General features: G+C 57.5%; 2 protein-coding genes across 14 annotated transcripts in view; one reads left to right on the top strand and one right to left on the bottom strand.

Annotated features, from left to right (window-relative positions):
* CROCC (ciliary rootlet coiled-coil, rootletin) overlaps positions 1 to 16,000 on the top strand; it is a 43,259-nt gene extending 27,259 nt beyond the window's left edge. For 7 of the 9 annotated variants that reach the window (XM_082402592.1, XM_082402589.1, XM_082402591.1 and 4 more), the window contains 12 exons: positions 1,754 to 1,921; positions 3,122 to 3,494; positions 8,786 to 8,955; positions 9,064 to 9,184; positions 9,473 to 9,636; positions 11,080 to 11,295; positions 11,950 to 12,174; positions 12,605 to 12,754; positions 13,078 to 13,278; positions 13,486 to 13,617; positions 14,342 to 14,518; positions 15,353 to 16,000. In XM_082402592.1, coding sequence (XP_082258718.1) covers positions 1,754 to 1,921; positions 3,122 to 3,494; positions 8,786 to 8,955; positions 9,064 to 9,184; positions 9,473 to 9,636; positions 11,080 to 11,295; positions 11,950 to 12,174; positions 12,605 to 12,754; positions 13,078 to 13,278; positions 13,486 to 13,617; positions 14,342 to 14,518; positions 15,353 to 15,439 — 2,184 coding nt within the window. In that variant the 3' untranslated portion in view covers positions 15,440 to 16,000. Of the gene's footprint in view, positions 1 to 1,753; positions 1,922 to 3,121; positions 3,495 to 8,785; positions 8,956 to 9,063; positions 9,185 to 9,472; positions 9,637 to 11,079; positions 11,296 to 11,949; positions 12,175 to 12,604; positions 12,755 to 13,077; positions 13,279 to 13,485; positions 13,618 to 14,341; positions 14,519 to 15,352 lie in introns of those variants that run through there. The other 2 variants (XM_082402590.1, XM_082402595.1) reach the window with 2 other exon arrangements.
* Positions 16,001 to 17,226: 1,226 nt separating this feature from the next.
* MFAP2 (microfibril associated protein 2) lies at positions 17,227 to 23,308 on the bottom strand. 5 transcript variants are annotated; one of them, XM_082403111.1, is made up of 10 exons: positions 23,166 to 23,308; positions 22,648 to 22,725; positions 20,802 to 20,879; positions 19,691 to 19,780; positions 19,487 to 19,513; positions 19,290 to 19,376; positions 19,120 to 19,164; positions 18,279 to 18,366; positions 17,994 to 18,067; positions 17,227 to 17,746 (listed from the first exon to the last, which is right to left on the bottom strand). In XM_082403111.1, the coding sequence occupies exons 3-10, from the start codon at positions 20,836 to 20,838 to the stop codon at positions 17,643 to 17,645; spliced, it is 552 nt and encodes a 183-aa protein (XP_082259237.1). In that variant the 5' UTR covers positions 20,839 to 20,879; positions 22,648 to 22,725; positions 23,166 to 23,308; the 3' UTR covers positions 17,227 to 17,642. The 5 variants fall into 5 exon arrangements, with proteins under 5 accessions (XP_082259237.1, XP_082259240.1, XP_082259236.1 ...); XM_082403114.1 differs by having other exon boundaries at positions 19,691 to 19,777; XM_082403110.1 differs by lacking the exon at positions 22,648 to 22,725 and having other exon boundaries at positions 23,166 to 23,301.
* Positions 23,309 to 23,859: the final 551 nt, after the last annotated feature.

The raw sequence follows: 23,859 nt of genomic DNA, 5'->3' as shown, positions 1-23,859 counted from the left end.
ATCCCGTGAACTAGGTCAGGAGCTGGCAACCTTTTTTTGTAAAGCGCCCAGTAGTAAATATTTCTAGCTTTATGGGCCTTACGGTCTCTGTTGCAGCCACTCAACTCTGCCATCATAGGGAGGAAGCAGGTCTGGACGGTACCTACATGAGTGGAGTGTGTTCCATTAAAACTTTGCTTATGGACATTGAAATTTGAATTTTATATACTTTTTTTATGATTTAAAAAAATTATTTAGGCTGCATTGGGTCTTCACTGCTGCGTGCGGGCTTTCTCTAGTTGTGGCGAGCAGGGGCTACTCTTCGTTGCGGTGCGTGGGCTTCTCATTGCGGTGGCTTCTCTTGTTGTGGAGCACGGGCCCTAGGCGCGTGGGCTTCAGTAGTTGTGGCACGTGGGCTCAGTAGTTGTGGCTCGCGGGCTCTAGAGTGCAGGCTCAGTAGTTGTGGCGCACGGGCTTAGTTGCTCCGTGGCATGTGGGGTCTTCTTGGACCAGGGCTCGAACCTGTGTCCCCTGCATTGGCAGGCGGATTCTTAACCACTGTGCTACCAGGGAAGTCCCCTGAATTTTATATACTTTTCATGTGTCAAAAATATTCTTATTTTACTTTTCTTTCAACCATGTAAAAATGAGCCATTTTCAACTATTTAAAAATGTACAAACCATCCTTAGTTCAAGCCCTTACAGAAGCAGATGACTGGTGGAATTTGGCCTGCAGGATTTTGGCCTGCAGTTTGCAGAGCCCTGAACTAGATGATTTCCAAGCCCATCAATAACAGCAAGCATTTAACAAGTGCCTGCTGTATACTGGGCACTGCCCGGGAGACTGAGGGCTCAGGCTTTCCCGCTCTAGAAGACCGGCAGAACAGGAAACAGCCCCCTTTGGCACCCAGGCCCTGCCTCCCCAGAGATATTGCAGCCTGAATAACAAATCCCCTCCACCTCCCACCAATGTACCCCTCTACCTGGGCCCCCTCCCGTTGGGCTGAAGTCCTGGGAAACATCAAGAATCCCTGAAAGGAACTGTGTGCCAGGCTCTTGCTGGGTGTTTTGCGTGCTATAGCATGTTTTCATATTCCCTTTGCTGTAGCACTGTGGGGTAAGTAGGCCTCACGCCCCCCACCTGCTCCTGTGGGGAAATAGGGGCCTAGAAACATACCTTTGATTCTGCTTGTCTGAGATCAAATCCCAGTCTGCTGCTTATGAGCTGTGTGACTTTGGGCAAGTCTCTTCACCTCTCTAAGCTTTCGTCTTCATGTCTGTTAAAGAGGGATAATGTTAGTACCTACCCCGTATCAATGAGTTAATATGAGCGAAGTGCTTGGAACAGAGCTAGACACATGGTAAACACTCCATAAAAGTTAGGCATCATCGTAGAGGTGAAAAGTGACCCAGAGTTCCTGCCCTGCAGAACTCCTAGGAGCTCAACACCCCTTACCCCTACTCTCCATGATAGGTAGTTAGGATTAGGTGGTACGTTGAGGTCATCGGTGCCCAGGCGCCTGGCGTGGCTCAACCAGGGTGGAGTTATCAGGGGCAGGCTCCCAGTGGATTGGGGTGCTGTTCAATGTATGTGTCCCTAGAGAGTGGGTCCCAAGTACCTTCTGTGCCCGGTTTGGACTGGGCAGGGTATAGGGGCAGAGCTGAAAAGGCTGCCATTGGAGCCTGCGGGCAGTCTCCAATACCCTGGGCTAGAAGGGGCTGTGGGTGCTGAGAATGGGTCCTAGGTCCCGCCTGTGTCCACTCTTTCTCACAGATGAAGATGCTGGACAGTGAGAACGCCAGGCTGGGTCGGGAGCTGGTGGAGCTGCAGGGCCGCGTGGCACTGGGCGAGAGAGCAGAGAAGGAGGGCAGATGGGAGGCCCTGGGCCTCCGACAGAAGCTGCTGAAGGGCGAAGCCAACCTGGAGGCTGTGCGGCAGGAGGTAACTAGATGGTGGGCAGACTGCCTGGAGGAGGAGGATCCTCGGAGGCAGTCAGGCTGCCCTGGGCCTTCTCCAGTGAGAAGCAGGCGGGGACTCCAATGCTGGAGTCATTCTGCGAGATCACTGCCTAGGACTGGTGTCTGTTCCCCACTCCTTGAGATTCTTCCCCAGGTATAATAACAACAATAATAACAACTGCAAGAACTGTGTAGTGGGGGTGGGGGGAACTTTGTAGACAGAATCTTGTTTGATTCTCCCAGCAGCCTCATGATGTGTAGGTATGATTAGCCCCGGTTTACAGAGAGAACCAGACACTGGGGCTCAGAGAGGTCAAGGGATCTACTCAAGGTCACACAGCCACCCAGGTCTGTCAGACTCCAAAGCCTACACTCTTTTCACTCTGTGTTTTCTGGCAGTGAATCTACTGTGTGACCTTGACTAAATCACTCAGCCTCTCTGTGCTTTAGAGCATTCATGGGATAGGGGCTAGTACAGCAGGGGATGTATACCAGGTCCCTGTGTAGGTCTTGTCATCCAGGAGGTGTTCCATAGATGGTTTCCAGTGAAACTGATGACCGTGAGAGGTTGACTCATTCTCTGAGCCAGAGGGGTATGTGTGAGTGTGTGTGACCATGCACTTCACTGGTAAATAATTTTTTAGTACCTCCCCTCATTGTGTGATTTATTGATAAATTATGTGTACTGAGAGGCAGTGTGGCCTAGTGGTTAAGAGAAAAGGCTCTGGAGCCAGGGTGCCTGGCTTTGAATCCTAGCTCTCAGTTTACTAGCTGTGTGGCCTCCAGCAAGTTACATAACTGCCCTGTGCTCAGTTTCCTTATCTGTAAATTGGAGATGATTTATAGTGGTAATTAGAGTTGATTTTTTTGAGGGGAAGGTACTTAGTGCCTGGCACTAATAATTCCTATCTATGTAAACATTAGCTGTTAGCATATTACTAATAAACTGTGTACACTTCAAGGCATATACACAGAAGGAAGAGGTAAACAAATTCTAATAGTTTCTTTCCATACTCTCGTGATGTTCCTGCATCTCCTGCCTGGGTGGAGACCATTAACGAAACAGGAGTTCTGCACGCCACTTTTGGGCCCGTGGGCTCCAGGCTGAGCCTGGGAGGGTGGGTGTTGGGTTGAGGGGTGGCCTTGCTGACCCCCACCTCTCGGCCTTGCCCCCTCGCCCCAGCTCCAGGGAGCCCAGCGGAAGCTGCAGGAGCAAGAGGGCGAGTTCCGGACCCGCGAGCGAGGCCTGCTGGGCTCCCTGGAGGAGGCGCGCAGCGCCCAGAAACAGCAGTTGGACCATGCCCGCAGCCTGGAACTGAAGCTGGAGGCCGCCCGGGCCGAGGCTGCGGAGCTGGGGCTGCGACTGAGCGCGGCCGAGGGCCGGGCTCAAGGCCTGGAGGCCGAGCTGGCCCGCGTGGAGACGCAACGGCGCGCAGCGGAGGCCCAGCTGGGGGGCCTGCGCTCAGCCCTGCGCCGGGGCCTGGGCCTCGGTGGTGTGTCCAGCCCTGCCCCGCGGCCCGCGCCCGTCTCTCCTAACCGGAGCGCGCCTGTTGGAGGTGAGAGAGCTCGGTGGAGAAGGGGAGGGTCAGTGGAAGGGCCTCGCAGAGCCTCCGCCCCTACTCTCCGCCCCCATGTCCAGTTCTGTCCCGCCTACGAGGCCGCCCTTGGCCTGGCCCGCCCCGCCCCTCTTTTGATGACCAGTCTCGAACCCCGCCCCTTCAGCTAGTTCCTTGCTGAGACCCGCCTACCTGCGCCCCCCACCCCCCTTACATCACTTTCTGGCCCTCCACTGGGCCACGCCCCTCTTGAGCCCAGTCTCAGTCCTGCCACTCACCCAGGCTGATCTGCACATACCGTAGCTTGCTTCTTTTTAAAGGGAGTAGAGGGTGCCGCTTTTTTTTTTCCATTGAATTATAGTTGATTTACAATGTGGTAATTTCTGCTGTATTGCAAAGTGATTCATTTATACATGTATATACATTTTTAAAATATCCTGTTCCATTATGGTTTATCACAGAATATTGAATATAGTTCCCGGTGCTACAGTAGGACCTTGTTGTTTATCCATTCTATACATAATAGTTTGCATTTGCTAATCCCAAACTCCCACTCAATTCCTCTCCCACCCCTCTTTCCCCTTGTCAACCACAAGTCTGTTCTCTGTGTCTGTGAGTCTGTTTGTTTCATAAAAGTTCATTTGTGTCATATTTTAGATTCCACATTTAAGTGATTATCATATGGTATTTGTCTTTCTCTTTCTGACTTACTTCACTTAGTATGATAATCTCTAGGTCCATCCATGTTGCTGCAAATGGCATTATTTTGTTCTTTTTTTATGACTGAGTAGTATTCCATTGTATGTGTGTACCACATCATCTTTTTTTTAAAAAAAATATTTATTTATTTATTTGGTTGCAGTGGGTCTTAGTTGCGGCTTGCCAGCTCCTTAGTTGCGGCAGGTGGGCTCCTTAGTTGTGGCTCCAGGGCTCCTTAGTTGCGGCTCACTGGCTCCTTAGTTGTGGCATACGAACTCTTAGTTGTGGGATGCGTGTGGGATCTAGTTCCCTCACAAGGGATTGAACCCAGGCCCCCTGCATTGGTAGCGTGGAGTCTCATCCACTGTGCCACCAGGTAAGTCGCTGTACCACATCTTCTTTATCCATTCATCTGTCGATGGACATTTAGGTTGTTTCCATGTCTTGGCTATTGTGATTATGTGCTGCTATGAACATAGGAGTGCATGTATCTTTTTGAATTATATTTTTGTCTGGATATATGCCCAGGAGTGGGATTGCTGGATCATATGGCAACTCTATTTTTAGTTTTTTGAGGACCCTCCATACTGTTTTCCATAGTGGCTGAGGGTGCTGCTTCTTTTTTTTTTTTTTTAAAGTTTTTATTTATTTATTTATTTATTTATTTATGGCTGTGTTGGGTCTTTGTTTCTGTGCGAGGGCTTTCTCTAGTTGTGGCAAGTGGGGGCCACTCTTCATCACGGTGCGCGGGCCTCTCACTATCGCGGCCTCTCCCTTTGCTGAGCACAGGCTCCAGACGCGCAGGCTCAGTAATTGTGGCTCACGGGCCTAGTTGCTCCGCGGCATGTGGGATCTTCCCAAACCAGGGCTCGAACCCGTGTCCCCTGCATTGGCAGGCAGATTCTCAACCACTGCGCCACCAGGGAAGCCCGGTGCTGCTTCTTAATGCCCATAACTCCTCTGAGTCTTCGAGTCTCCACCCTTTCTAATTGACCCCTGCTCTCTCTCCATCAGCACCTCATCCTCTTCATTCTCCTGTCGCTGGCTCCACACCCCTCCATACCAGACCTATGACCCCCATATCTACCCCAGAAACATACACACTCAGCCCAACCCCCCTTCCAGGAACTTCTTCAGAAGAGATCCTCCCACCCGCACCTGCTCCCAAGGCCCAGGGGATGACTCTGGGAAAATCAGCACTGTGTTTCAGCGGGTGCAAGCAGCCTTTTAGGGAGCATTCATCTTGTCTCGGCCTGACCCCAATCTCACCTTGATTCCTAGGGCCTAGAATAGAACCTGTGGAATCTTAGAATGGTGGGAAATTCACTATGAGATATTGAGTTGTTGCCTCTTCAAATCCACAGATTTAGCCCCAGGATTGCATTCATTCATTCAGTTCCGCTATTTATTAAGCACATACTATGTGCCAAATACAGTTGAAGCACTGGGGATGGAGTGGTAAACAAAACTGACAAGCATTTCTGCTTTTATGGAGCTTATGGTCTAGGTATGGGAGTAGCAGACAATAAAAGTGCTATATATAAATTAAATATAGAATGTATTGGGTGGTGGTATGAGCTGGAAAATAGGTAAGGAAAAATAAGTCAAGGGATATTGCTGGTGAGAATGTAAAATGGTGCAACCACTTTGGAAAATAGTTTAGCAGTTCCTCAAAAAACTAAAACTTAGAATTACCGTATGACCCAACAATTCCACTCCTAGGTATATACCCAAAAGAATAGGCACTTGAATAGATATTGTCCACCAGTGTTCATTGTAGCATTATTCACAGTAGCCAAAATGTGGAAACAACCAAAGTGTGAGTCGGCAGGTGAATTGATAATGTGATACCATTATTATTCAACCTTGAAAAGGAGTGACATTTTGATACGTGTTACAACATGGGTAAACTTTGACAACATTATGCTAAGTGAAATAAGCTACTCACAAAAGGACAAATATAGTATGATTTTACTTATGTGAAATATTTAGAATAGACATTCATGGAGACAGAAAGAGTTTAGAGTTTACCAGGGGGTGTGAGGAGGGGAGAATTAAGAGTTATTGCTTACTGGTTACAGAGTTTGGGGTTGTATTAGTCTGTCAAGGCTGCTGTAACAAAGTACCACAAACTGAGTGGCTTAAACAACAGAAATTTATGTCTCACGGTTCTGGAGCCAGAAGCCCAAGGTCAGGGTGTCGACAGGGCCATGCTTCCCCTAAAGGCATTAGGGGAGAATTTGTTCCAGGTTTCCTGGTAGTTCCTTGACTTATGGCAGCATAACCCCAGTCTTTACACGGAGTTCTCCTTGAGTGTGTGTCTCAATTCCCCCTTTTTATAAGGACACCGATCATACTGGATTAGGGTCCACCCTACTCCAGTATGACCTCGTCTTAACTCATGACATCCATAACCCTATTTCCAAATAAGGTCACATTCTGGGTATGGCAGTTAGGACTTCAACATACGAATTTTGAGGAGATGCAATTCAACCCATAATAGGGGTGATGGAAAAGATTTAGAAACAGTGGTGATGTTCACACAACAGCTTGAGTATAATTAATGCCACTTAAAGGTGGTGAGAAAGGTATATTTTGTTATATATATCTTATCACAGTAAAATTTTTTTTTTTAATAAATTTATTTATTTATTTTTGGCCGCACTGGGTCTTCGTTGCAGCGTGCGGGCTTTCTCTAGTTGCGGCGAGCGGGGGCTACTCTTTGTTGCGGTGCACCGGCTTCTCATTGCGGTGGCTTCTCTTGCTGCGGAGCACAGGCTCCAGTTGTTGTGGTGCGCGGGCTCAGTAGTTGTGGCGCACGGACTCTAGAATGCAGGCTCAGTAGTTGTGGTGCACAGGCTTCGTTGCTCTGCGGCATGTGGGATCTTCCCAGACCAGGGCTCGAACCCATGTCCCCTGCATTGGCAGGCGGATTCTCAACCACTGCGCCACCAGGGAAGCCCCAGTAAAATTGTTTTTGAAGCTAAGGCCAGGACGGGGGCTAAGGTGTCCCTGTGGGAGGCAGGGAGAGCCCTGCTGAGGAGGTGGGGAAGGGAAGGGTGGGAGAAGAGACTGAGGGCAAGTGGAGAAGTCCTGAGTAGCAGTACCCCTGTTGTGTGAACAGCAAGGGCCGCAGCGCTTCCGGAGTGTAGCGAACAGGGTGGAGAGGTGTGGGATGTGAGGCCGTGGGACACCAGACCTGCTCAAGCGGTCCTTGCAGGCCGCCATGAGGGTACCAGCTTCACTCTGAGGGTAGGGAGGCAGTGGATAGACGTCCCGCTCTGGGTCCTTTGGGTGCTGATGGAGCCGTGGGGCAGGTTGGGTGTCACTGCTAAGGCCGACCTCCGTCCTGCAGTTCTCATTATTGACCTCCAGGTGCTGTCCCGTCTCTGTCCGCCCTGTCCCCTCCCACCTCGTCATTGCCCGTCATCTCCCAAGCACAGTTCAAATTTTTCTGCTGGGAAATAGGGGCGCCTGGGTTCAAATCCCGGCTCTGGATCTTCCGAGCTTTGAGACCAAGCAAATCACTTAACTGCTCTGAGCCTGCCCAGCCTGTGAAGGGGGGAAGTTGGTCCTTACCTCTCAGAGAGTTACTGTGAGGATGAAACGAGATGATGTAGGGAAAGCATTGGCCCAGTGCCTGGCACATAGTAAGCGCTCGTTACAGGGAGGTGTTGAGGGGATGGAGTGTCCACCCTTGGACTGGGCCCAGGGGATGCAGCCCTCATGCACTTGTGGTCTGGGTGGGAGAGGCAGACATCGGACCCCCTTGAGGGTGGGATGAGCTCACCCCAACCCAGCCTGGGGTCAGGGAGGCCTCTGAGAAGTGTTCTTTTTTTTTTTTTTTTTTTTATAAATTTATTTATTTATTCATTTATTTAATTTTTGGCTGCATTGGGTCTTCGCTGCTGCAAGTGGGTTTTCTCTAGTTGCGGCGAGCGGGGGCTACTCTTTGTTGCGGTGCACGGGCTTCTCATTGCGGTGGCTTCTCGTTGTGGAGCGTGGGCTCTAGGCGCACGGGCTTCAGTAGTTGTGGCTCGCGGGCTCTAGAGCGCAGGCGCAGTAGTTGTGGCGCACGGGCTTAGTTGCTCCACGGCATGTGGGATCTTCCCGGACCAGGGCTCGAGCCCGTGTCCCCTGCATTGGCAGGCGGGTTCTTAACCACTGCACCACCAGGGAAGCCCCTGAGGGGTGTTCTTTACACGTAGGCCTAAAGGAATGGGCCAGGCAAAGAGAAGCCACTGAGAGAGAAGGCAACAGCAGGTACAAAGGCCCAGGTGCCTTTGTGAGAGGGAATGTTCTAGAACATGGGAGCTGTGGGTGATGTGAAGTGGCCAGCTTGTCAAGGGAGAGGGTGATACTGGCGGGGGTGAGCGACAGGTGATGGCAAGGAAGCTGGGCTTGGTTCTGAGGGTTGGGAGGGCTGGTCAAAGGTTAAGCAAGAGGCTGAGGGGACCCAGTTTGTGCTGTGGGGAGCTCACTGGGCTGCCGGGCTCAGCAGGGATGGGCGAGATGCACTGGGAGCCTGCAGGCACCAACCAGGCAGGAGAGGCCAGTGGCTCCTGCATCCCCGAGCGTGTCTCCTTCTCTAGGAAGTGGGGAAGGGCTCAGCAGCCCCAAGCCCTTGGAACGCAGCCCTGGGTCCCAGCCACCATCCCCAGGACCTGCCACCTCCCCGGCATCTCCAGACCTGGACCCGGAAGCAGTGCGGGGGGCCCTCCGGGAGTTCCTGCAGGAGCTGCGGAGCGCCCAGAGAGAACGGGTGAGGTGGGGCGTGAGTGGCTGCAGGGGGAGCCCCTGGCTCAGGGCCCTGGAGGGGCTGCAGGTCGTCAGAGCGGGTCTTCCCTTCCCCCCGACATTGGGGTTGCAGGATGAGCTTCGGGCCCAGACGAGTACCCTGAGTCGCCAGCTGGCTGAGGTGGAGGCCGAGAGGGACGGTGCGGCCTCACGGGCAAGGCAGCTGCAGAAGGCGGTGGCTGAGAGTGAGGAGGGTGAGTCTAGCCCTCGGGGTCCTTGCTTTGCTCTCTTGTGCTCTTAGCAGCTGAGGTGGGAGGCTGTGGGCTTGGCCTGAGCCACTCCTGCATCCCTGCCCTGGCCACCGTGGCCTGAGCGGGCTGTCTCCTCTGGGGGCCCCTCCCTGGTCAGCCTCACCCCGTGTCCAGACCCACGGACCCCCAAGGGCTCAGAGAGGCAAGCCCTGCAGTGGGTGGAGGGCGAGCCTGATTCAGGTCTCAGGCTGCGTGCCTGACGGGCCTGACGGGGCTGGGCGGGGGCCGCAGCCCGGCGCAGCGTGGACGGGCGGCTGAGCGGGGCCCAGGCCGAGCTGGCGCTGCAGGAGGAGAGCGCGCGGCACAGCGAGCGGGAGCGCCGGGCTGTGCTGGACCAGGTGGCTGCCCTGGAGAGGGGCCTGCAGGCCACCGAGAGCGAGCTCCGGGCCAGCCAGGTAGGCAGGAGCTGAGGGCCCGTGGGAGAGGGCGGCGGGGTGCGGGGATCTGTGTGCGCCCGAATGGACGTCTGTAAGTCCTCCTGTGCGCATCTCTGTTCTGTCTGCCTGGGTCTGTCAGACCAGCCTGCGACTTTCTCCAAAAGCACATTCAGATTTCATCATCTTGTTCCATATGAGGTCATTAGGCTGCAGAAGAAAGAGCCTGGGCTTTTGAAGCTCACAGGACTTGGGTTCAGGTTCTTGCCCTGCTGCGTGATTCTCGCTTTCCTCATCTATAAAAGGGGGAGAACGGTAACTCTCTCCCAGAGACAATGCACGTGCACTCTTAACACATAGACAGTGCTCAGGGGACCTGTTTCCTTCATCTCTGTATAGCCGGTTTTATGTGTGTTTGGGAGACATCTGTATATACGCGCGCGCGCGCGCGCGCGCGCGCGCGTGCGTGCGTGTGTGTGTGTGTGTGTGTGTGTGTGTGTGTGTGTCTGGGGCAGGAAGCACAGGCCCTGGTGGTGACGGTCTAGGCCGCCGAAGCCTTGAACCCTTCTTGCAGCCACAGATTCCCCCCCCTCCCCTTTCCTCCTCTGGCCCTCCGTGCCTGTCCCCACAGCCCACCCCAGGCCTCTGGCTCCAGGCCGAGCTTGAGCTGGATTGTTGTGTCTGCGGCTCCGGCTCTGGCCTTGGGCCCAGCCGCAGGGGCCGCGGGAGGAGGCCAGGAACAAAGCTGGGCAGGAGCCAGAGTGGGGCTGCTGGGCCCAGACATGGCAGGGTTGGGGCTCTGAGCAGGGTGGAAGCGGGGCAGGCCTGGGCGCTGTTGTAATAACACCTCCTTGCCCCTCCCTGTCTCTAGGATGGTGACAGGAAGAGAAGGACCCCTGTCTGTCTTCCTGCCCTATCCCCACTCCCCAAGTCTTCACCAGCTGACCCCGCATAGGGAAGGGAGGAGTATCATCCCCTAAAATCTGGAAGGGCCCAGGGCTCCTGCCCGACTCAGCTCAGGTCCCACATGCAGCTCTGGGCCCGCCTCTGGAGAGCGATGCAGCAGAGCAGGGAAGCCCTGGAATCTGCATTTTTACACCTTCCACCCTCACCGCCCTGGGGCTCTGTAAACACCCAGGTTGTGGCGTCCCTGGCCCAATCCGGTCCCCTGACCACACAGAGATGAAATAGGGCCAGAGAGCAGGGACGGAGCGATGAGCCTGGATCACACAGCCTGTGAGACTTAGGCAAAACTGGAAAGTGCTCTGGGATCCTCAAGTCACCCTGTGAACATACGGGGAGACTGAGGCCCCAAGAGGGTCAGGGGCTGGCCCTGGGTCACCCAGCAAGTGGTGTCTGTGACCACTTCCAGGCTGCTCCCCACTTTCTCCTAAGGGCCCTGAGGGATGTGGGAGGCGTGGGGTGGGCTGCACAGCTGGGGCCTGAGCCCTGCCCCACCCACAGGAGAAGATCAGCAAGATGAAGGCCAACGAGGTGAAGCTGGAGAGCGACAAGCGGCGTCTGAAGGAGGTGCTGGATGCCTCCGAGAGCCGCAGCGTCAAGCTGGAGCTGCAGCGGCGCTCGCTCGAGGGGGAGCTGCAGCGCAGCCGCCTGGGCCTGAGCGACCGGGAGGCCCAGGCCCAGGCCCTCCAGGAGCGGGTAGACTCCCTGCAGAGGCAGGTGGGTCCCCTCCCCCGACCTCAGGCCCCTCTTCTGCCTGCCCTGTGCCAAGTACGTTATGGGGACTCTGTTTGATCCTCCGAACTACCCTGCGAGGCAGGTATTATCATCACCCCATTTCACGGATGGGCGGATGGAAGCTCACGGAGGTGACGTCATTGCCCAAGATCACATAGCTAATACGAGGCAGGGCCAAAATGAGAATTCAGGACTGTTTGTTGACGGAGTCTGCACTCAAAGGAGGCACGTGGGACCAGTTAGAGACATAGATTTCACTCATTTTCTTTTTTTGCCTTGGCCGCCGGGAAGCTGAGCTCTAACTGGAACGTTCAGTAGCTCTGCTAGCCCTACACTGTCACCCGCCTAAGTCAAGAACACAGAAAATGTCAGGGTTGTGGTGGTTACCCTTTCCTTCTCCATAACAGGGAGGAAAGGGGCATGAGAACAGGCGGAAGACCACGGAGTCTGGGACAGCCAGGTTGATGGCACTCTGTGTGAGGGTAGTTAACTGGCGGTGCGACCGGGCCCAGGTTGTAGTCACCTGAGCCAGTGGGAATGCATGGGAACAGTGAGTATCGGTGAGAAAGGCCTAGAGAGAGGTGGCAGGGGCTTGGGTTAGGCACACCTGGACCATCCTGTCTGTCTTCCCACCAGGTGGCAGACGGTGAGGTGAAGGCGGGGACTCTGCAGCTGACGGTCGAGCGGCTGAGTGGGGCCCTGGCCAAGGTGGAAGAGAGCGAGGGGGTCCTGCGGGACAAGGTGCAGGGCCTGATGGAGGCTCTGACCCAAAGCAGCACCAGCCTCACCAGCACCCAGGACAAGAACCTGCACATGCAGAAGGCCCTGACTGCCTGTGAACATGACCGCCAAGTGCTCCAAGTATGGGAGTTCCAGGGTCTGGCTTCGGGCGGGCCCAGTGAGAGTTAGCCTACAAAGGCAGGCTTGGGGGCCCTGGTGGAGAGCTGACCCCTGGGATGGTCAATAAGAGCTGCCTTTGGGGGAGGGGTGGGCCCAGTAAGAGCATCAGCCAATGAGGGGAGGCTCTGGGGGGGAGGTGGGATCAAGCCTACTAGGACAGGCTGCAGGACCCAGGGGCAGGGTAAGGGAAGAGCTGGGGTCTGAGGGCTTCCCCACCTTGTGCAGGTCAGTGGCTAGGCTGTGGGCCAGGCCTGCTGTCTGGCTTACTCTCCAGGTGAGAGGACTACCTGTTTAAGGGGCTGTGAACCTGGCCCGGAGGTACCGAGTAGAGAGGAGCCCTTTGCCTCAGGGCTCCCAGGACGGCCTGGCACCATCAGCCCTTGTCCTGCAGGAACGGCTGGAGGCCACGCGGCAGGCGTTATCCGAGGCGAGGAAGCAGAGCAGCTCCCTGGGCGAGCAGGTGCAGACCATGCGGGGCGACCTAGCGGACCTGGAGCTGCAGCGGGCGGAGGCCGAGGGCCAGCTGAAACAGCTGCAGGAGGTGAGGGCCTGGCGGGCCCTTCTGCCCCCAGGACCGTGAGGCCCTCGGCGTCGGGACCTTCTCACCTATCTCCACCTTATCCCAAACCTAGGCCCAGCCTCCTGTGAGGAAGCATGGTTCACTCAGTCCATATCCCCATTATACAGATGGAGAAACTGAGGCCCAGACAGAACTGTCTGGCCTCAGGTGACCATTCCCTGATGTGGGCCTCATAATAGCCTTGCCTAGCAAGTGGGCCTGGCAGGCTGGCATCATCATCTCCAAGCTTCCGATGCACACCCTGAGGCCCAGAGGGATTAGGGACTCGCTGGCTTCCGCTGCAGGCACTGCGGCAACGGCAAGAAGGTGAGGCTGCGGCCCTGCAGACGGTCCAGAAGCTGCAGGATGAGCGGCGGCTGCTGCAGGAGCGCCTGGGGAGCCTGCAGCGCGCCGTGGCTCAGCTGGAGGCCGAGAAGCGGGAGGTGGAGCGCTCAGCCCTGCGGCTGGAGAAGGACCGGGTGGCCCTCAAGAGGATGCTGGACAAGGTGGGCTGTGTCCCTAGGGCCCTCCCTTCACTTCCTCTGGGTCCCAGCCCTGGTTGGTCCCAGCTGCGTGTCCCCAGGGTGTGGGGGCCGCAAGTCCCCCCCGGCCCTGCTACCTGTAACCCAACACCCCTTTCTGAGCTGCTCCCACTTCCTGGGACCTCCCTCCTTCCCCAGGCACCCTGATCCCCTCCCGCTCTCCCCACCTAGGTGGAACGGGAGAAGCTTCGCAGTCACGAGGACACGGTGCGGCTGAGCGCAGAGAAGGGCCGCCTGGACCGCACGCTCACGGGGGCTGAGCTGGAGCTGGCCGAGGCCCAGAGGCAGATCCAGCTGCTGGAGGTCTAGCCCCTGCCCACCCAGCCCTGGACACGCTTTCTCTCCCCAGCCCTGGACCCAACTCCACCCCCACAGTCCACGAGCCCAGAGCCTTGGAGGGGCGGCCCAGAGCCAGGTCCCAGAGGGAGGGGTCCTCCCCAGAGTGGACAGGAAAGAGACCTGTCAGCACACGCGCCTGTGTGCTCACATTGGTTGTGGACGTGAAGAGCTATGAGTGTATGTGAGAGTATTCCTGCACATGTAGCACGAATCTTGTGCATGGATGTGGCATATCTAAGTATTAGGGATATATTATATCTGTATCTTTGTGTACAGGTCTCTTCTTGTATGTAGATGTATGTAAGAGTATTGGGCTTTTGCACATATGCATGCATCCATGTGAACACAGGTTTTTACATGCTTGCTTCTATCTATCTTATCTATCTATATCTGTATACACATATGGGCTTGTCTCTTGTGTTTGAATATGTCTGTGTGTGTGTTTGTGTGCCTGAGGGCGGGTCACTAAGTACCCTGACCCAGGATTTGCAGGCCAGGAGGGCTGGGGGGTGGGAGAAAAACAAGGGTCTCTCCTACATCCCCTGCTTTGCCCCAAGGGGCCCTCAGGCTCCCACCCCAGGGAGGTGCCTGACACCCTTTCACACACATGTGCGTGCGCACACGCGCACACACACACACACACACACACACACACGGCCAGAGGCCTGACCCATGGTCCCTCCTGCAGGCCCAGGTGGCAGCGCTGGAGCAGAACCACAGCCCAGCGCGGCTGGAGGCGGATGAGCAGCAGCTGGAGCTGCAGCAGGAAGTGGCGCGCCTGCGCAGCGCCCAGGTGCAGACGGAGCGCACCCTGGAGGCGCGGGAGCGGGCCCACCGGCAGCGGGTGCGTGGCCTGGAGGAGCAGGTACTCAGGCCTGGTGGGCTCTGGCCCTTCCCCAGGGGGTGGCAGCATCAGCAGGACTCCCCCTTCAGGAGGCTGGGCCGGGACGGAAGTGTGGAGCTGGGGGAAGTGGGAGGAGGAGGAGGAGGAGGGGGCGAGGGAGAGGAAGAAGTGGCGGCAGGGAGAGGGCTGGTAGTAACCTCTTGGGTATAAGCGGTCAGTGGCACCCATAACTGAAATGGTCCGGGTGGATCTATGCTGGTATCAGCCATGGCTGGACACAGGGGCTCAAGTGATGTCATTGGAACTCAGTCCCCTTGCCACGGCTCCATGCCTGGGCAGGCCGTCTCCCTGGGTGGCACAGGTGGCCTCAGCAGCTCCAGCCTCTGGTTATCCTAACAACCCATGATCCCAGAGGAGAGAGGGGCCCTCTTCCCCGAGAGCAACAGCAGAAGTCCCAAGGATGATCCTCATTGGCCAGCTGAGATCGCAGGCCCCCTCGTGACCATCTCTGCCCTGATCATGTCTGCAGGGCAAGGCTGCTTTGGTAGGCCAGGCCTGGGTCACAGGTCCACCCCTGGAGTCCAGCTAGCGCCAGGCCTGGCCTAGTGGTGAGAGTGGGGATGGGTGGCCCCCAAAGAGAGGCCAAGCAGTCTGGAGACGCCCCACTGCTCCATGGAGCAAAATGAGAAGGGGAGGAAATACCCTGGCTCTTAATGACACCTGGTTTTTCTGAAACAGGCAGCACCGGGTCCCTTCTGGTGTCCTTCCATCAGTCACACCCCACCCCCGCCGCCCCGCTTTCTCTGAAACCAGGCTGGGGTCCTGGGCTGGCCCTACCTCCTCTTTCTTCTCCAGGTGTCCACACTGAAGGGACAGTTGCAGCAGGAGCTTCGAAGGGGCTCAGCTTCTTTCTCCCCCTCCTCCGGCCCCCCAGAGAAGTGAGCACCTTGCTGGCTGGCATCCTGGAGAGCAGCCCCGTGGCGGGGGCGGCACAGGGGAGGGGGGACTCTCAGCACAGTCCACCCCCCGAGTTCAGCTGGGGGTGAGGAGGAGCAGGGGTGGCAGTGCCAGGGGAGGGGGGACTCCGGCACCAGGCCAGACCCGGCAGCGCCCTCCCAGCCTCGTCAGAGCCAACCACCCTCTGTGGGCTCCCCCCTCAGTCCAGCCCCTCTCCCCCAGGATAAGCCCGTATGAGGTCCCCCAGGACCAGTTTGAGGTCCTCCCTGAGTGGCTGAGCCAAAGCCAGGGGTTGGAGAGACCCCCCTTGTCTCTGGCCGACCCTGGAGCACAGGTTCACGGGAAAGAGAAGGGATGTCCAGGCCTGGGGCAGGGGACCTTCTCTGGCTTCCCAGAGATCTCTTTGCCTTAGTTCAGAATATTTGTCAGGAAATTCCTCAGAGTTCAGAGTCCCTGTATTTTTATACCTTTTTACACTGTTAACTGTTCAGAACTGTTGTGTTTTTTGTAACAAGATGACCCCACTTAAAAAAAAAATGGTTTGTACAGATGTGTCCCTTTACTATTAATGTGCCTTCTCCACCTGGGAGACAGGAGGGGGGACAGGAGGGCCCTGGGGCCAGAGGGATGGGGTCCCCTAGTGGGTGCTCAGGGAGATGGGGGCAGCTTTTGAAAGGCCTGTGACGAAAGGTAAGGAACTCACCAACCTCACAGGATGTCGGGATGGGGAGGCCTCCAGGGTCCTGGGCCACCCACCCCGTTTAACAGACGGAGCTGTTGAGGTTTGGGATGGGACCCGACCTGTGCAGCTCGACTCTTTCCAGCTGAAGCTTTCTGCCCTTTTCTCTGGCTCCTCCTCAGGACAGGGCCTGCCCTCTGGACAGTAACAGGCATTCCAGGCGGTGTGGTAAACAAGTGCAGGCCTGGGAGTGGACGTGGGGTCTTGCCTTGGCTCCGCTGGGTGATCCTGGGCAAAGCTGCTTAACCTGTCAGAGCCTCAGTTTGCTCCTCTGTAAAATGGGAACCTGCCTCCCAGGGTGGTTATGAGGAAGTACACACAGAAGATGCTCAGTCAGTGTTTCCAAGGAGAACTTCCATTCATCTCATGGAGTCCAGTGGAGTCAGGTTCCGCCCCAGCCCTGCCACTTACCACTGTGGACCCTTGGGTGGCTTACGTAATCTAGGCTTAGTTTCCCTGTCTCTAAGATGCGAATATTAACTCTACCCATCACATCGGCCTGGTTGGAGGGTTAAATAGGGCTGTGTGCTGAGCCTTCAGACAGAGCCTGGTCTCCATATGCTGGTCAGAGGGAGGTGCTGTAACAGCTTGCCCTGTTGCCGCCCTCTGAACTGCACCAGCCTTCCCTCCTGCCAAAGCCCTTGATATCAAGAGTGCACCAACCTTGACCTCCTGCCTTCCACCCTATATGCTTCCACATGGGCGGCCTCTCATCTTGCCTTGCACCCTTCTCTGGTGATGGGGCACTCACAGACTCACCAAGCAGCCCTGACAATGAGGAAGCTATATTCCTGAACCTTCTATTTCTGATACAACCCCCTGCCACACACACACACACCCACACACCCCTGGGGGTGGGGGGCAGTTGTCATGGCCCATCTCTCTGGGCAGGTCAGAGCTGAAGCGGGTGGATGAGGAGGCAGAGGCAAGGCCACAGGTCACCTGAACCTTCCCTTCTCCTGAAGGGGCCGGGTAGTCTCTCGGCACCTGGCCATCTCCTCTGTGCTCTCAACCGAAAAAGTGACTCTGAATCTTTTGTAAAAACCTGTTTTTAATTTTGTATAAAACAAAGGTGGTCTATGCCCAGGGGCTGTAGGAAATCCAAGCAGACCAGCTGGGTGAGGGTCATAGCCTACCTTGGGGGTGGGGCTGGAGTGGGGGGGGTCTGTCCTCAGAGGGATGGAGAAGGCACATCAGGGGCCCAGGTCCCATAGAGAGGCCTGGGATGTCTCCCACCTGGGGGCGGAGACTGGACACTGGGGAGCCCCCTTTGTGCCCCAAGGGTGGCCACAGGCTGGGGGAAGGGCCTGAGGCAACCCCCGGCGCCGCAGCCACTAACTTTTTACGGGATAAAAGGAATGTCTGGCTGGGGAGAAAAGCACCAGGTCAGGCAGAGCCTGAGGGCCCCAGATCCGAGGAGGGTCCAGGGCTCGGGGTGCCAGTGCCACCCTAGCAGCCCCCGCAGCTCCTGGCACAGGAGGCTGCCACAGATTGGCACAGGCCGCTGCTGGCCATCACGCCACATTTGGAGAACTTGTCACGACACAGGTCAGCTGTTGGGGGTGGCAGGAAGGAGTGGGGGTCAGGGTGCGGCTAGGTGATGGGAACTGCTACCCCCTCCCCAACCGTGGTGATGGGGGATGTTCTGAGGATAAAAAGCAGCCGGGAGGGGAGCTCAGGATTCCCCGGAAGTGGCCCTGGATTGAACACATGTTTAATAAACATCAGCTGGGTGGACGCGTGGATGGACGATAAGCGGGCATGGGGGCAGGGGGAAGAGGAGGGTGGAGGCCTTCCTACCTCGCAGGAGCTCCTCGTGGGCACAGACCGTGCGGACACAGATTTCCTTGTTGATGACATACACACGGCGGAGGCTGAGGGCGACGGGGCCAGGGGAAATGTCAGCCCCATCCTCATCCTGCCCCACCGGAGAGCCTGAGACCCAGCCCCTAGGCCTGGGCTTAACCAGAGTTGAGCTCCACCTTGGGATTCACTAGCTTTCCCCACTCCCACGTTGCTGGCTGGAGCTGTGGTCCCCCTCACCCCCCTGCCACCCCCGTCCCCCCAGTCCCTGCCTGCGCTCACCTGTAGAAGCAGACCTCGTTGAGACACTGTTTGCAAGGCTTGTGTATGGAGTAGAGGCGGGTACACGGGTACTGCTCCTCGCGGCAGTCTGAGTGACAGGTGGGATCAGACTTGGGGGGGCTGCAGCTGGGGGCTTAGAGCTGGGTGGCAGCCCCCAACCGCACCCATGGGAGACTGGCTCTCAGGGCCTAGGTACCCCTGCACCCTCAGGCTCAGCCTAGACACGTGTGCACACACCAACACACGCACACACGAGCAGTGTTGGACCTTGCGAGGCTGCCCAATTTTATCCAGTATATTTATACATATACAAATTCACAACCACGCTTGGAAGCATACATTCAAACACAGATCTATCCCCACACACAGTCACAAAAGTCCACAGCAGCCTCACAGGAGGTCCGCACACTCACATGCTGAGCTGTGAGACAGGGTCCCTCACACACAGGCTGGCTCTCGGGCTCTTGGCCAGGGGAGGCCCGCTGAGCCGGCCTGGGCTTCCTGCCCCATCCTCGCCTCGCCTGCCATGAGCACCACCCCGTCCTGCCGCCGGCATGCTCCCGCCCCGCCCCAGTGTCTGGGAGTAGAGGCCCCTCCTGAGGCTGCAGCCAACTCGGCCTCCAGCTGGGCCCAGGGGGCAGGGGGATCGCCCAGAGCTGCCTCGGGGGGCCCTGGAGTTGCCAGCCTAAAGCAGGGGCACCTCTGCAAGCCCCTCACCCCACCACCTACCCCAGCGAGAGCAAGAGGCCTGGCTGTCTCTGTCCTCCCAGTGCCGCACCCCACTGCACCCTAACTTCCGGGGCCATGCCTCTGTCCCTCCAGTTGTCAGGAAGGTTCTTACCCAGAGGCCCAGGCTCCGTGGGCTCCGTCTCTACAGTTCCTGGTTCTGGTGTTGGGGGAGAGGCAGGCAGAGATCACTGGGACGGGTCTATTCAGGGCAGGGTGAGGTCACCTCTCCCAGCCCCGGACAGACCTCCCCACTCCCAGGGCTGGCTGGAGCTGGTGGCCTACCTAAGGTGGGAGCTGGGATGACTTCCTGTTGGACTTGCTGCTGGGACTGGAACTGAAACTGCTCCTGTGGGGGCCGAGGAGTCACCTCTGCAACGAGAGATGACAAAAGGGTCTGCTCCCTACTCCCGTCGCCCGCAGGTCTCTGTGGACCCCCCACCCAGCTGCCTGCCCATCCTATCCTGCCCTCAGCCCTTTACCTTGATAATCATAGTAGTCCGGGTTGTCTGAAAATAAAGATGAACGTGGAATTGGTGGGCTAGCCCCCAGCCCCAGGTCACAACTGAGCCAGGGACCATACCCCGAGATTCCCACCGCCCTACCACCCCACCTGATCCCTGGCTGAGCCATGCAGATCTAGGGAGCAGGGCTGGGGGAGGCCTGGGGGCGGACAAGGTGCTTACCGATCTGGTCGCTATAGTGAGTGTACTGGACGTGGTCTGGGAACGGAGGCAGCGGATCCAGGTCGTACTGGCCCTGAGCCAGCAGGCCTGCTGTGGGGAGGCAAAGCTGAGGGGACGCCCAGCAGGGAAGGGCAGCAGAGGCCCCAAAGCACTTCTGGGGAGGGTAGGTAGAGGTCCCTAGGGCAGGCCTGTAAGACCCTAAGATCCTCAACAGACTCTTAGAGCCATAGGATGCAAACGCCTTCCTTGACCATAAAGGCCCTTATACTCCCTGGTCCTGTGTCACCTCACTGATCATATCCTGCCCCTCTCCCCCATGCTGGCCTCTTGGCTGTTCCTGGAACTCAGCATGCTCCTGCCTGCCCCAAGTCCTTTGCACTTGACTCTCCCTGGGCCTGTGATCCTGATTAGCTTCTCCTCCTTCAAGTCTCAACTGAAATTTCAGCTCTGCTAAGAGGCCCTCGCTGGCCCACCCACACTCTCCATCTCATTCTCCTGTTTATTTCCATCATAGCACTCAACGTAATCTGACACTTATCACCTCTCCCTTCCCTAGACGGGCAAGCAACACCATGAGGGCAGGGGTCTGTCTGCCTGGTTCATCACTGGGTTCCCGGGGCCTAGCCCAGTGCCTGGCACAAAGCGGGAGCTCCACAAATATCTGTTAAATGAATGAATGTTAGACCTGGCAGGGCCTTTGGGGTCCCCACTGATAACTCCTCATTTTGACTAACAGGGACTTCTCCAAGGTCAAGATTGTATAGGTTAGTTGGGCCCCAAAGGGGCCTAGAACGCAGGCCTTCAGACTCCCTGCCTTAGAGGCCTCCATTCCTGCACCTCAGCTCCTGGGAGGGTCAGTAAGTAAGAAGAAAAATGTGGATCCTGGTGTCCGGGCCCACTCTCCAGAATCCTGCCAGTCTGCTGCTGTGGAGGGTTGAGGAGGGGCCCAGGAGACGCCTCTAGTCTTTGGGAGGGGGTGCCAGCCCAGTCTGTGGCCCAAGAGGTAGACAGCCCTGGGAGCGATGGAGCTGAGTTCTGGCCATAGGACACGACAAAAGCTTACTGCCAGCTCCCTCCCCCTGCAAACCCCACCTGCCTAGGTGCCACTTACCAGGCAGGAACAGCAGGAAGAGGTAGGCAGCTCTCATGGTTACACAATGAGGCGGGCTGGGCTGGAGTCAGGGGACAGCTGGAGGAAGAGGAGGGGGCAAGCTGCATCCTGGGCCACTACCCCAGGGCTGCAGAGCCCACTTCTCTCCCCCGAATTCAGCCTGGAGAAGGAGGGATTCGGGACAAAAGCCAGGCAGGTGGAGGGTCATGGAGTCTGGGCCCAGGGGGAGGGGACTACTTTGGAGGGACATCCTCTGTCCCTGATGGCCCACTGGGTTTTCAGGTCCTGAGGGACTCGGCCTCCAACCTGGCTCCAGAGCTGATCTTGACAAACAGACTCTACCCTGCCCTGCTCACTAAATGGACATTTCTAATCCTCTATCAGCCCTGCCCCTGCTCTCCTTGCCACACCCATGCCCACCCTCTGGTTCAGCACTTCCCCAGGTGTCTAATGCACTGATCCTGACCCCAGGCCCCTCCTCGGGACCCCAGCCCTACCCAGCCAACATCGCAGCCCAGACTCAGCAGGAAACCACATGTGTGCCTGGGCCTCAGGGGCCCCTGGGACAGCCAGGCCTGGGCAGGACTCCCACCCCTAGAAGATTCCTCTCCTGCCAGGCCTCCAGGCCTCCCAAGACCTGGCTGACTTCATCGCACACTCACGAGACTGAGACAGACTGAGGTCTACTTGTCTGCTGGAGCAGGAAGCACTTAGGGTGGAGTCTGAAAAGCGCCTCTCTGGATCTTAGAGGGTAGCGCTGAAGGGGACCGTGATGTCCCCCAACTTGACACTGTATGACAAGTGTTATGTGTGTAGTTTTTGGGGAGAGGGCCGTGGTCCTTAGCTTTCACCGGACTCTTGAAGTTCAAGAACTCCTGGTTGAGTCCAGCCTCCAGTCTTTGACCCCACAGTGGACTTGGCAGAATCTACAGGTCCTCTTGTCCAGTCCCAGCTCAGTGCGGGGCAGCGCCAAGGCTGTCAGTAGAAACTAGGAGGGCTGGGAGAGAGTCCCCGGGCTCACCCATCCAGAGGACCCCCGCCCTGCCACAACAAAAGGAGTTCTTCCCGACAGCTGAATGGAAACCTAAATTTGCCCCACTGTGCCTCGCCCAGGGAGTCGAGGGAGAGGGGGAGGGAAGGGGCAGAAACATGGGCATCTTTCCCTGCTTCTGCCCAGTCCTGATGCTTTCGTGACCTGCTGCCTGTCTCATACATTCAATCTCTCACTCCCTCCTCAACCCTTACTGCAGTCGATGGGGTGGGTGGGGATGAGGTGGGGTGGCGGAGGAGAGACCTATGACTCAAGCTGCCCCACTGGCCGGGGACATCTGGCTCCCACATCCCCATTCTGAGCGCGCTTGGCCTCCTCCTGGTGGAGGACTAAAAGGCCTGGAGCTCCCCACAAGGCCTCACTGTCCCCTACTTGCCCCCAGGCTGGTGGCAGGCAGGCTAGCTGGAGCTGTCACCACTCAGGAGAAGACCCCGAGCTGGGGAGGTTGGTTGGGGGGCAAGGGGTTCTGTCGGTCCCCAAAGCCCCTCCTAGGCCTCTCAGCCCCCTGCAAGGAGTCTTTCCTCCCCTCAGAGGTTGAGCACCCAGGCCCAGGCTTATTGGGGGAAGGAGGGCTGGGCTGTAAAGAGGAGCGTACCTGTGGCAGAAGCGGGTCCCTCCAGGGGACCACACCTCCAAGCACATCTAGACGACAGGAGGCCAGGACCTGCCTAGGAGGCCTGTTCCCCGACCCTGGCCCCTTCCACCGCTGGGATGCCCCCTACGCTCTGTGCCTGGCGAGGAGGGGCACTAGCGGGGCCTCCTCTGGGCCCCCTGCCCCCACGCTCACTGACTCACTCTGCTGGAGGCTCTGTCTGCTCCAGAGGCCGGGCTGGGGTCCGGCTGGAGGAAACCAGATGTTGCAGCGCCGCACAGCTGGGAACAATCAACCGCGGAAACTTGCTCTGGCGACTTGCTCTGGCGCGCTCCCTCGCGCTCTCTCGGTCTCTGATCTCTCTTTGTCTCTCCGCGTCTCTGTCCCCGCCGCTCCCGCCGGACACCCACACCCCAGCCGCCGCATTCCAACCTCCCAGGGAGAACAAAAGCCTCCCCATCCCCGACGCCCCCCAAATCAGGCTCCCCTCCCTTCCCAACTCGCGTCTTCCCCTCCAAACGACCCCAAACTTTCCAAGTGCCCTCTTAGCATCTGCTCAGACGGCCCCGGGTTCAGGGATCCCGAAAGGAAAGCCGCTCCCAGGATCGGGGACCCGCAGAGCCCCACACCCTCAGTACCTGGGGGCCCTCCGACGTCGCGGCCCACGACCCAGTCCCCCCTTGCGCCCCTGGCCCGGTCAGGCCGCCAGGCCCGTGCCTACCTGGCCGGGTCACTCCGCGGCCCGCTCCGAGTCCGCCCGCCGGAGCCGCCCCTTTGCCCGCTCCGAACCCCCCTCCGGGCCCCCGACGGGGCCGGCGCCCGCCCTCCAGCCTGGATCCGCTGGGTCCTAACGCGAGCGCCGCCGCCGCCGCCGCCGGGGCCGCCACGCCGCGACCTCGGGTCTTCAACCCTCTTCTGGAAGCAGCCCCGCGGGGAGGAGGCGCCCGCGGAGCCAGCCTTACGTCCGTTCAGCACTTGTCGCTGTGCAAAATGCTTTCTCCTCACGGCCTTATCACAGCCAGAGCGCAAAGTGGTGAGATGGGTGAGGTGAGCCTGCTGCCCCCATTTTACAGAGGAGGCTCATAAAGATGATTCGCCCACCGCTGCTCAGCGGGAAATAAGCCTTGCCCTCCCTTTTGGCTTCTCCCAGCTTCCAGGACACCCTTCCTGGCCTGGTTTTCCTTCTGCCTCTCTGGTGCCTTCCGGATCTCCCTAGCCAGCTCCTGGCCACAGCTGCCTTCCATAACCAGCATTTCTTTGAAACCACAGTCTACAGGCTACCGGGCCTGGCCACACGAATGTCCCCAAGGCACATCCAATTCAACAGGATCCAAGTCCAAATTCACAACATCCCGACCTTCCCCAGACCTGGCCCTTGAAGGTGTTCCCATGCAGGGAATGAGCCCACCATCCTT

Source organism: Balaenoptera borealis (assembly GCF_965194805.1).
Source record: "Balaenoptera borealis genome assembly, chromosome: 1".
Classification (NCBI taxonomy): domain Eukaryota; kingdom Metazoa; phylum Chordata; class Mammalia; order Artiodactyla; family Balaenopteridae; genus Balaenoptera; species Balaenoptera borealis.
Note: the sequence above shows the minus strand (reverse complement) of the source record. Positions and strands in the feature narration are given on the sequence as shown.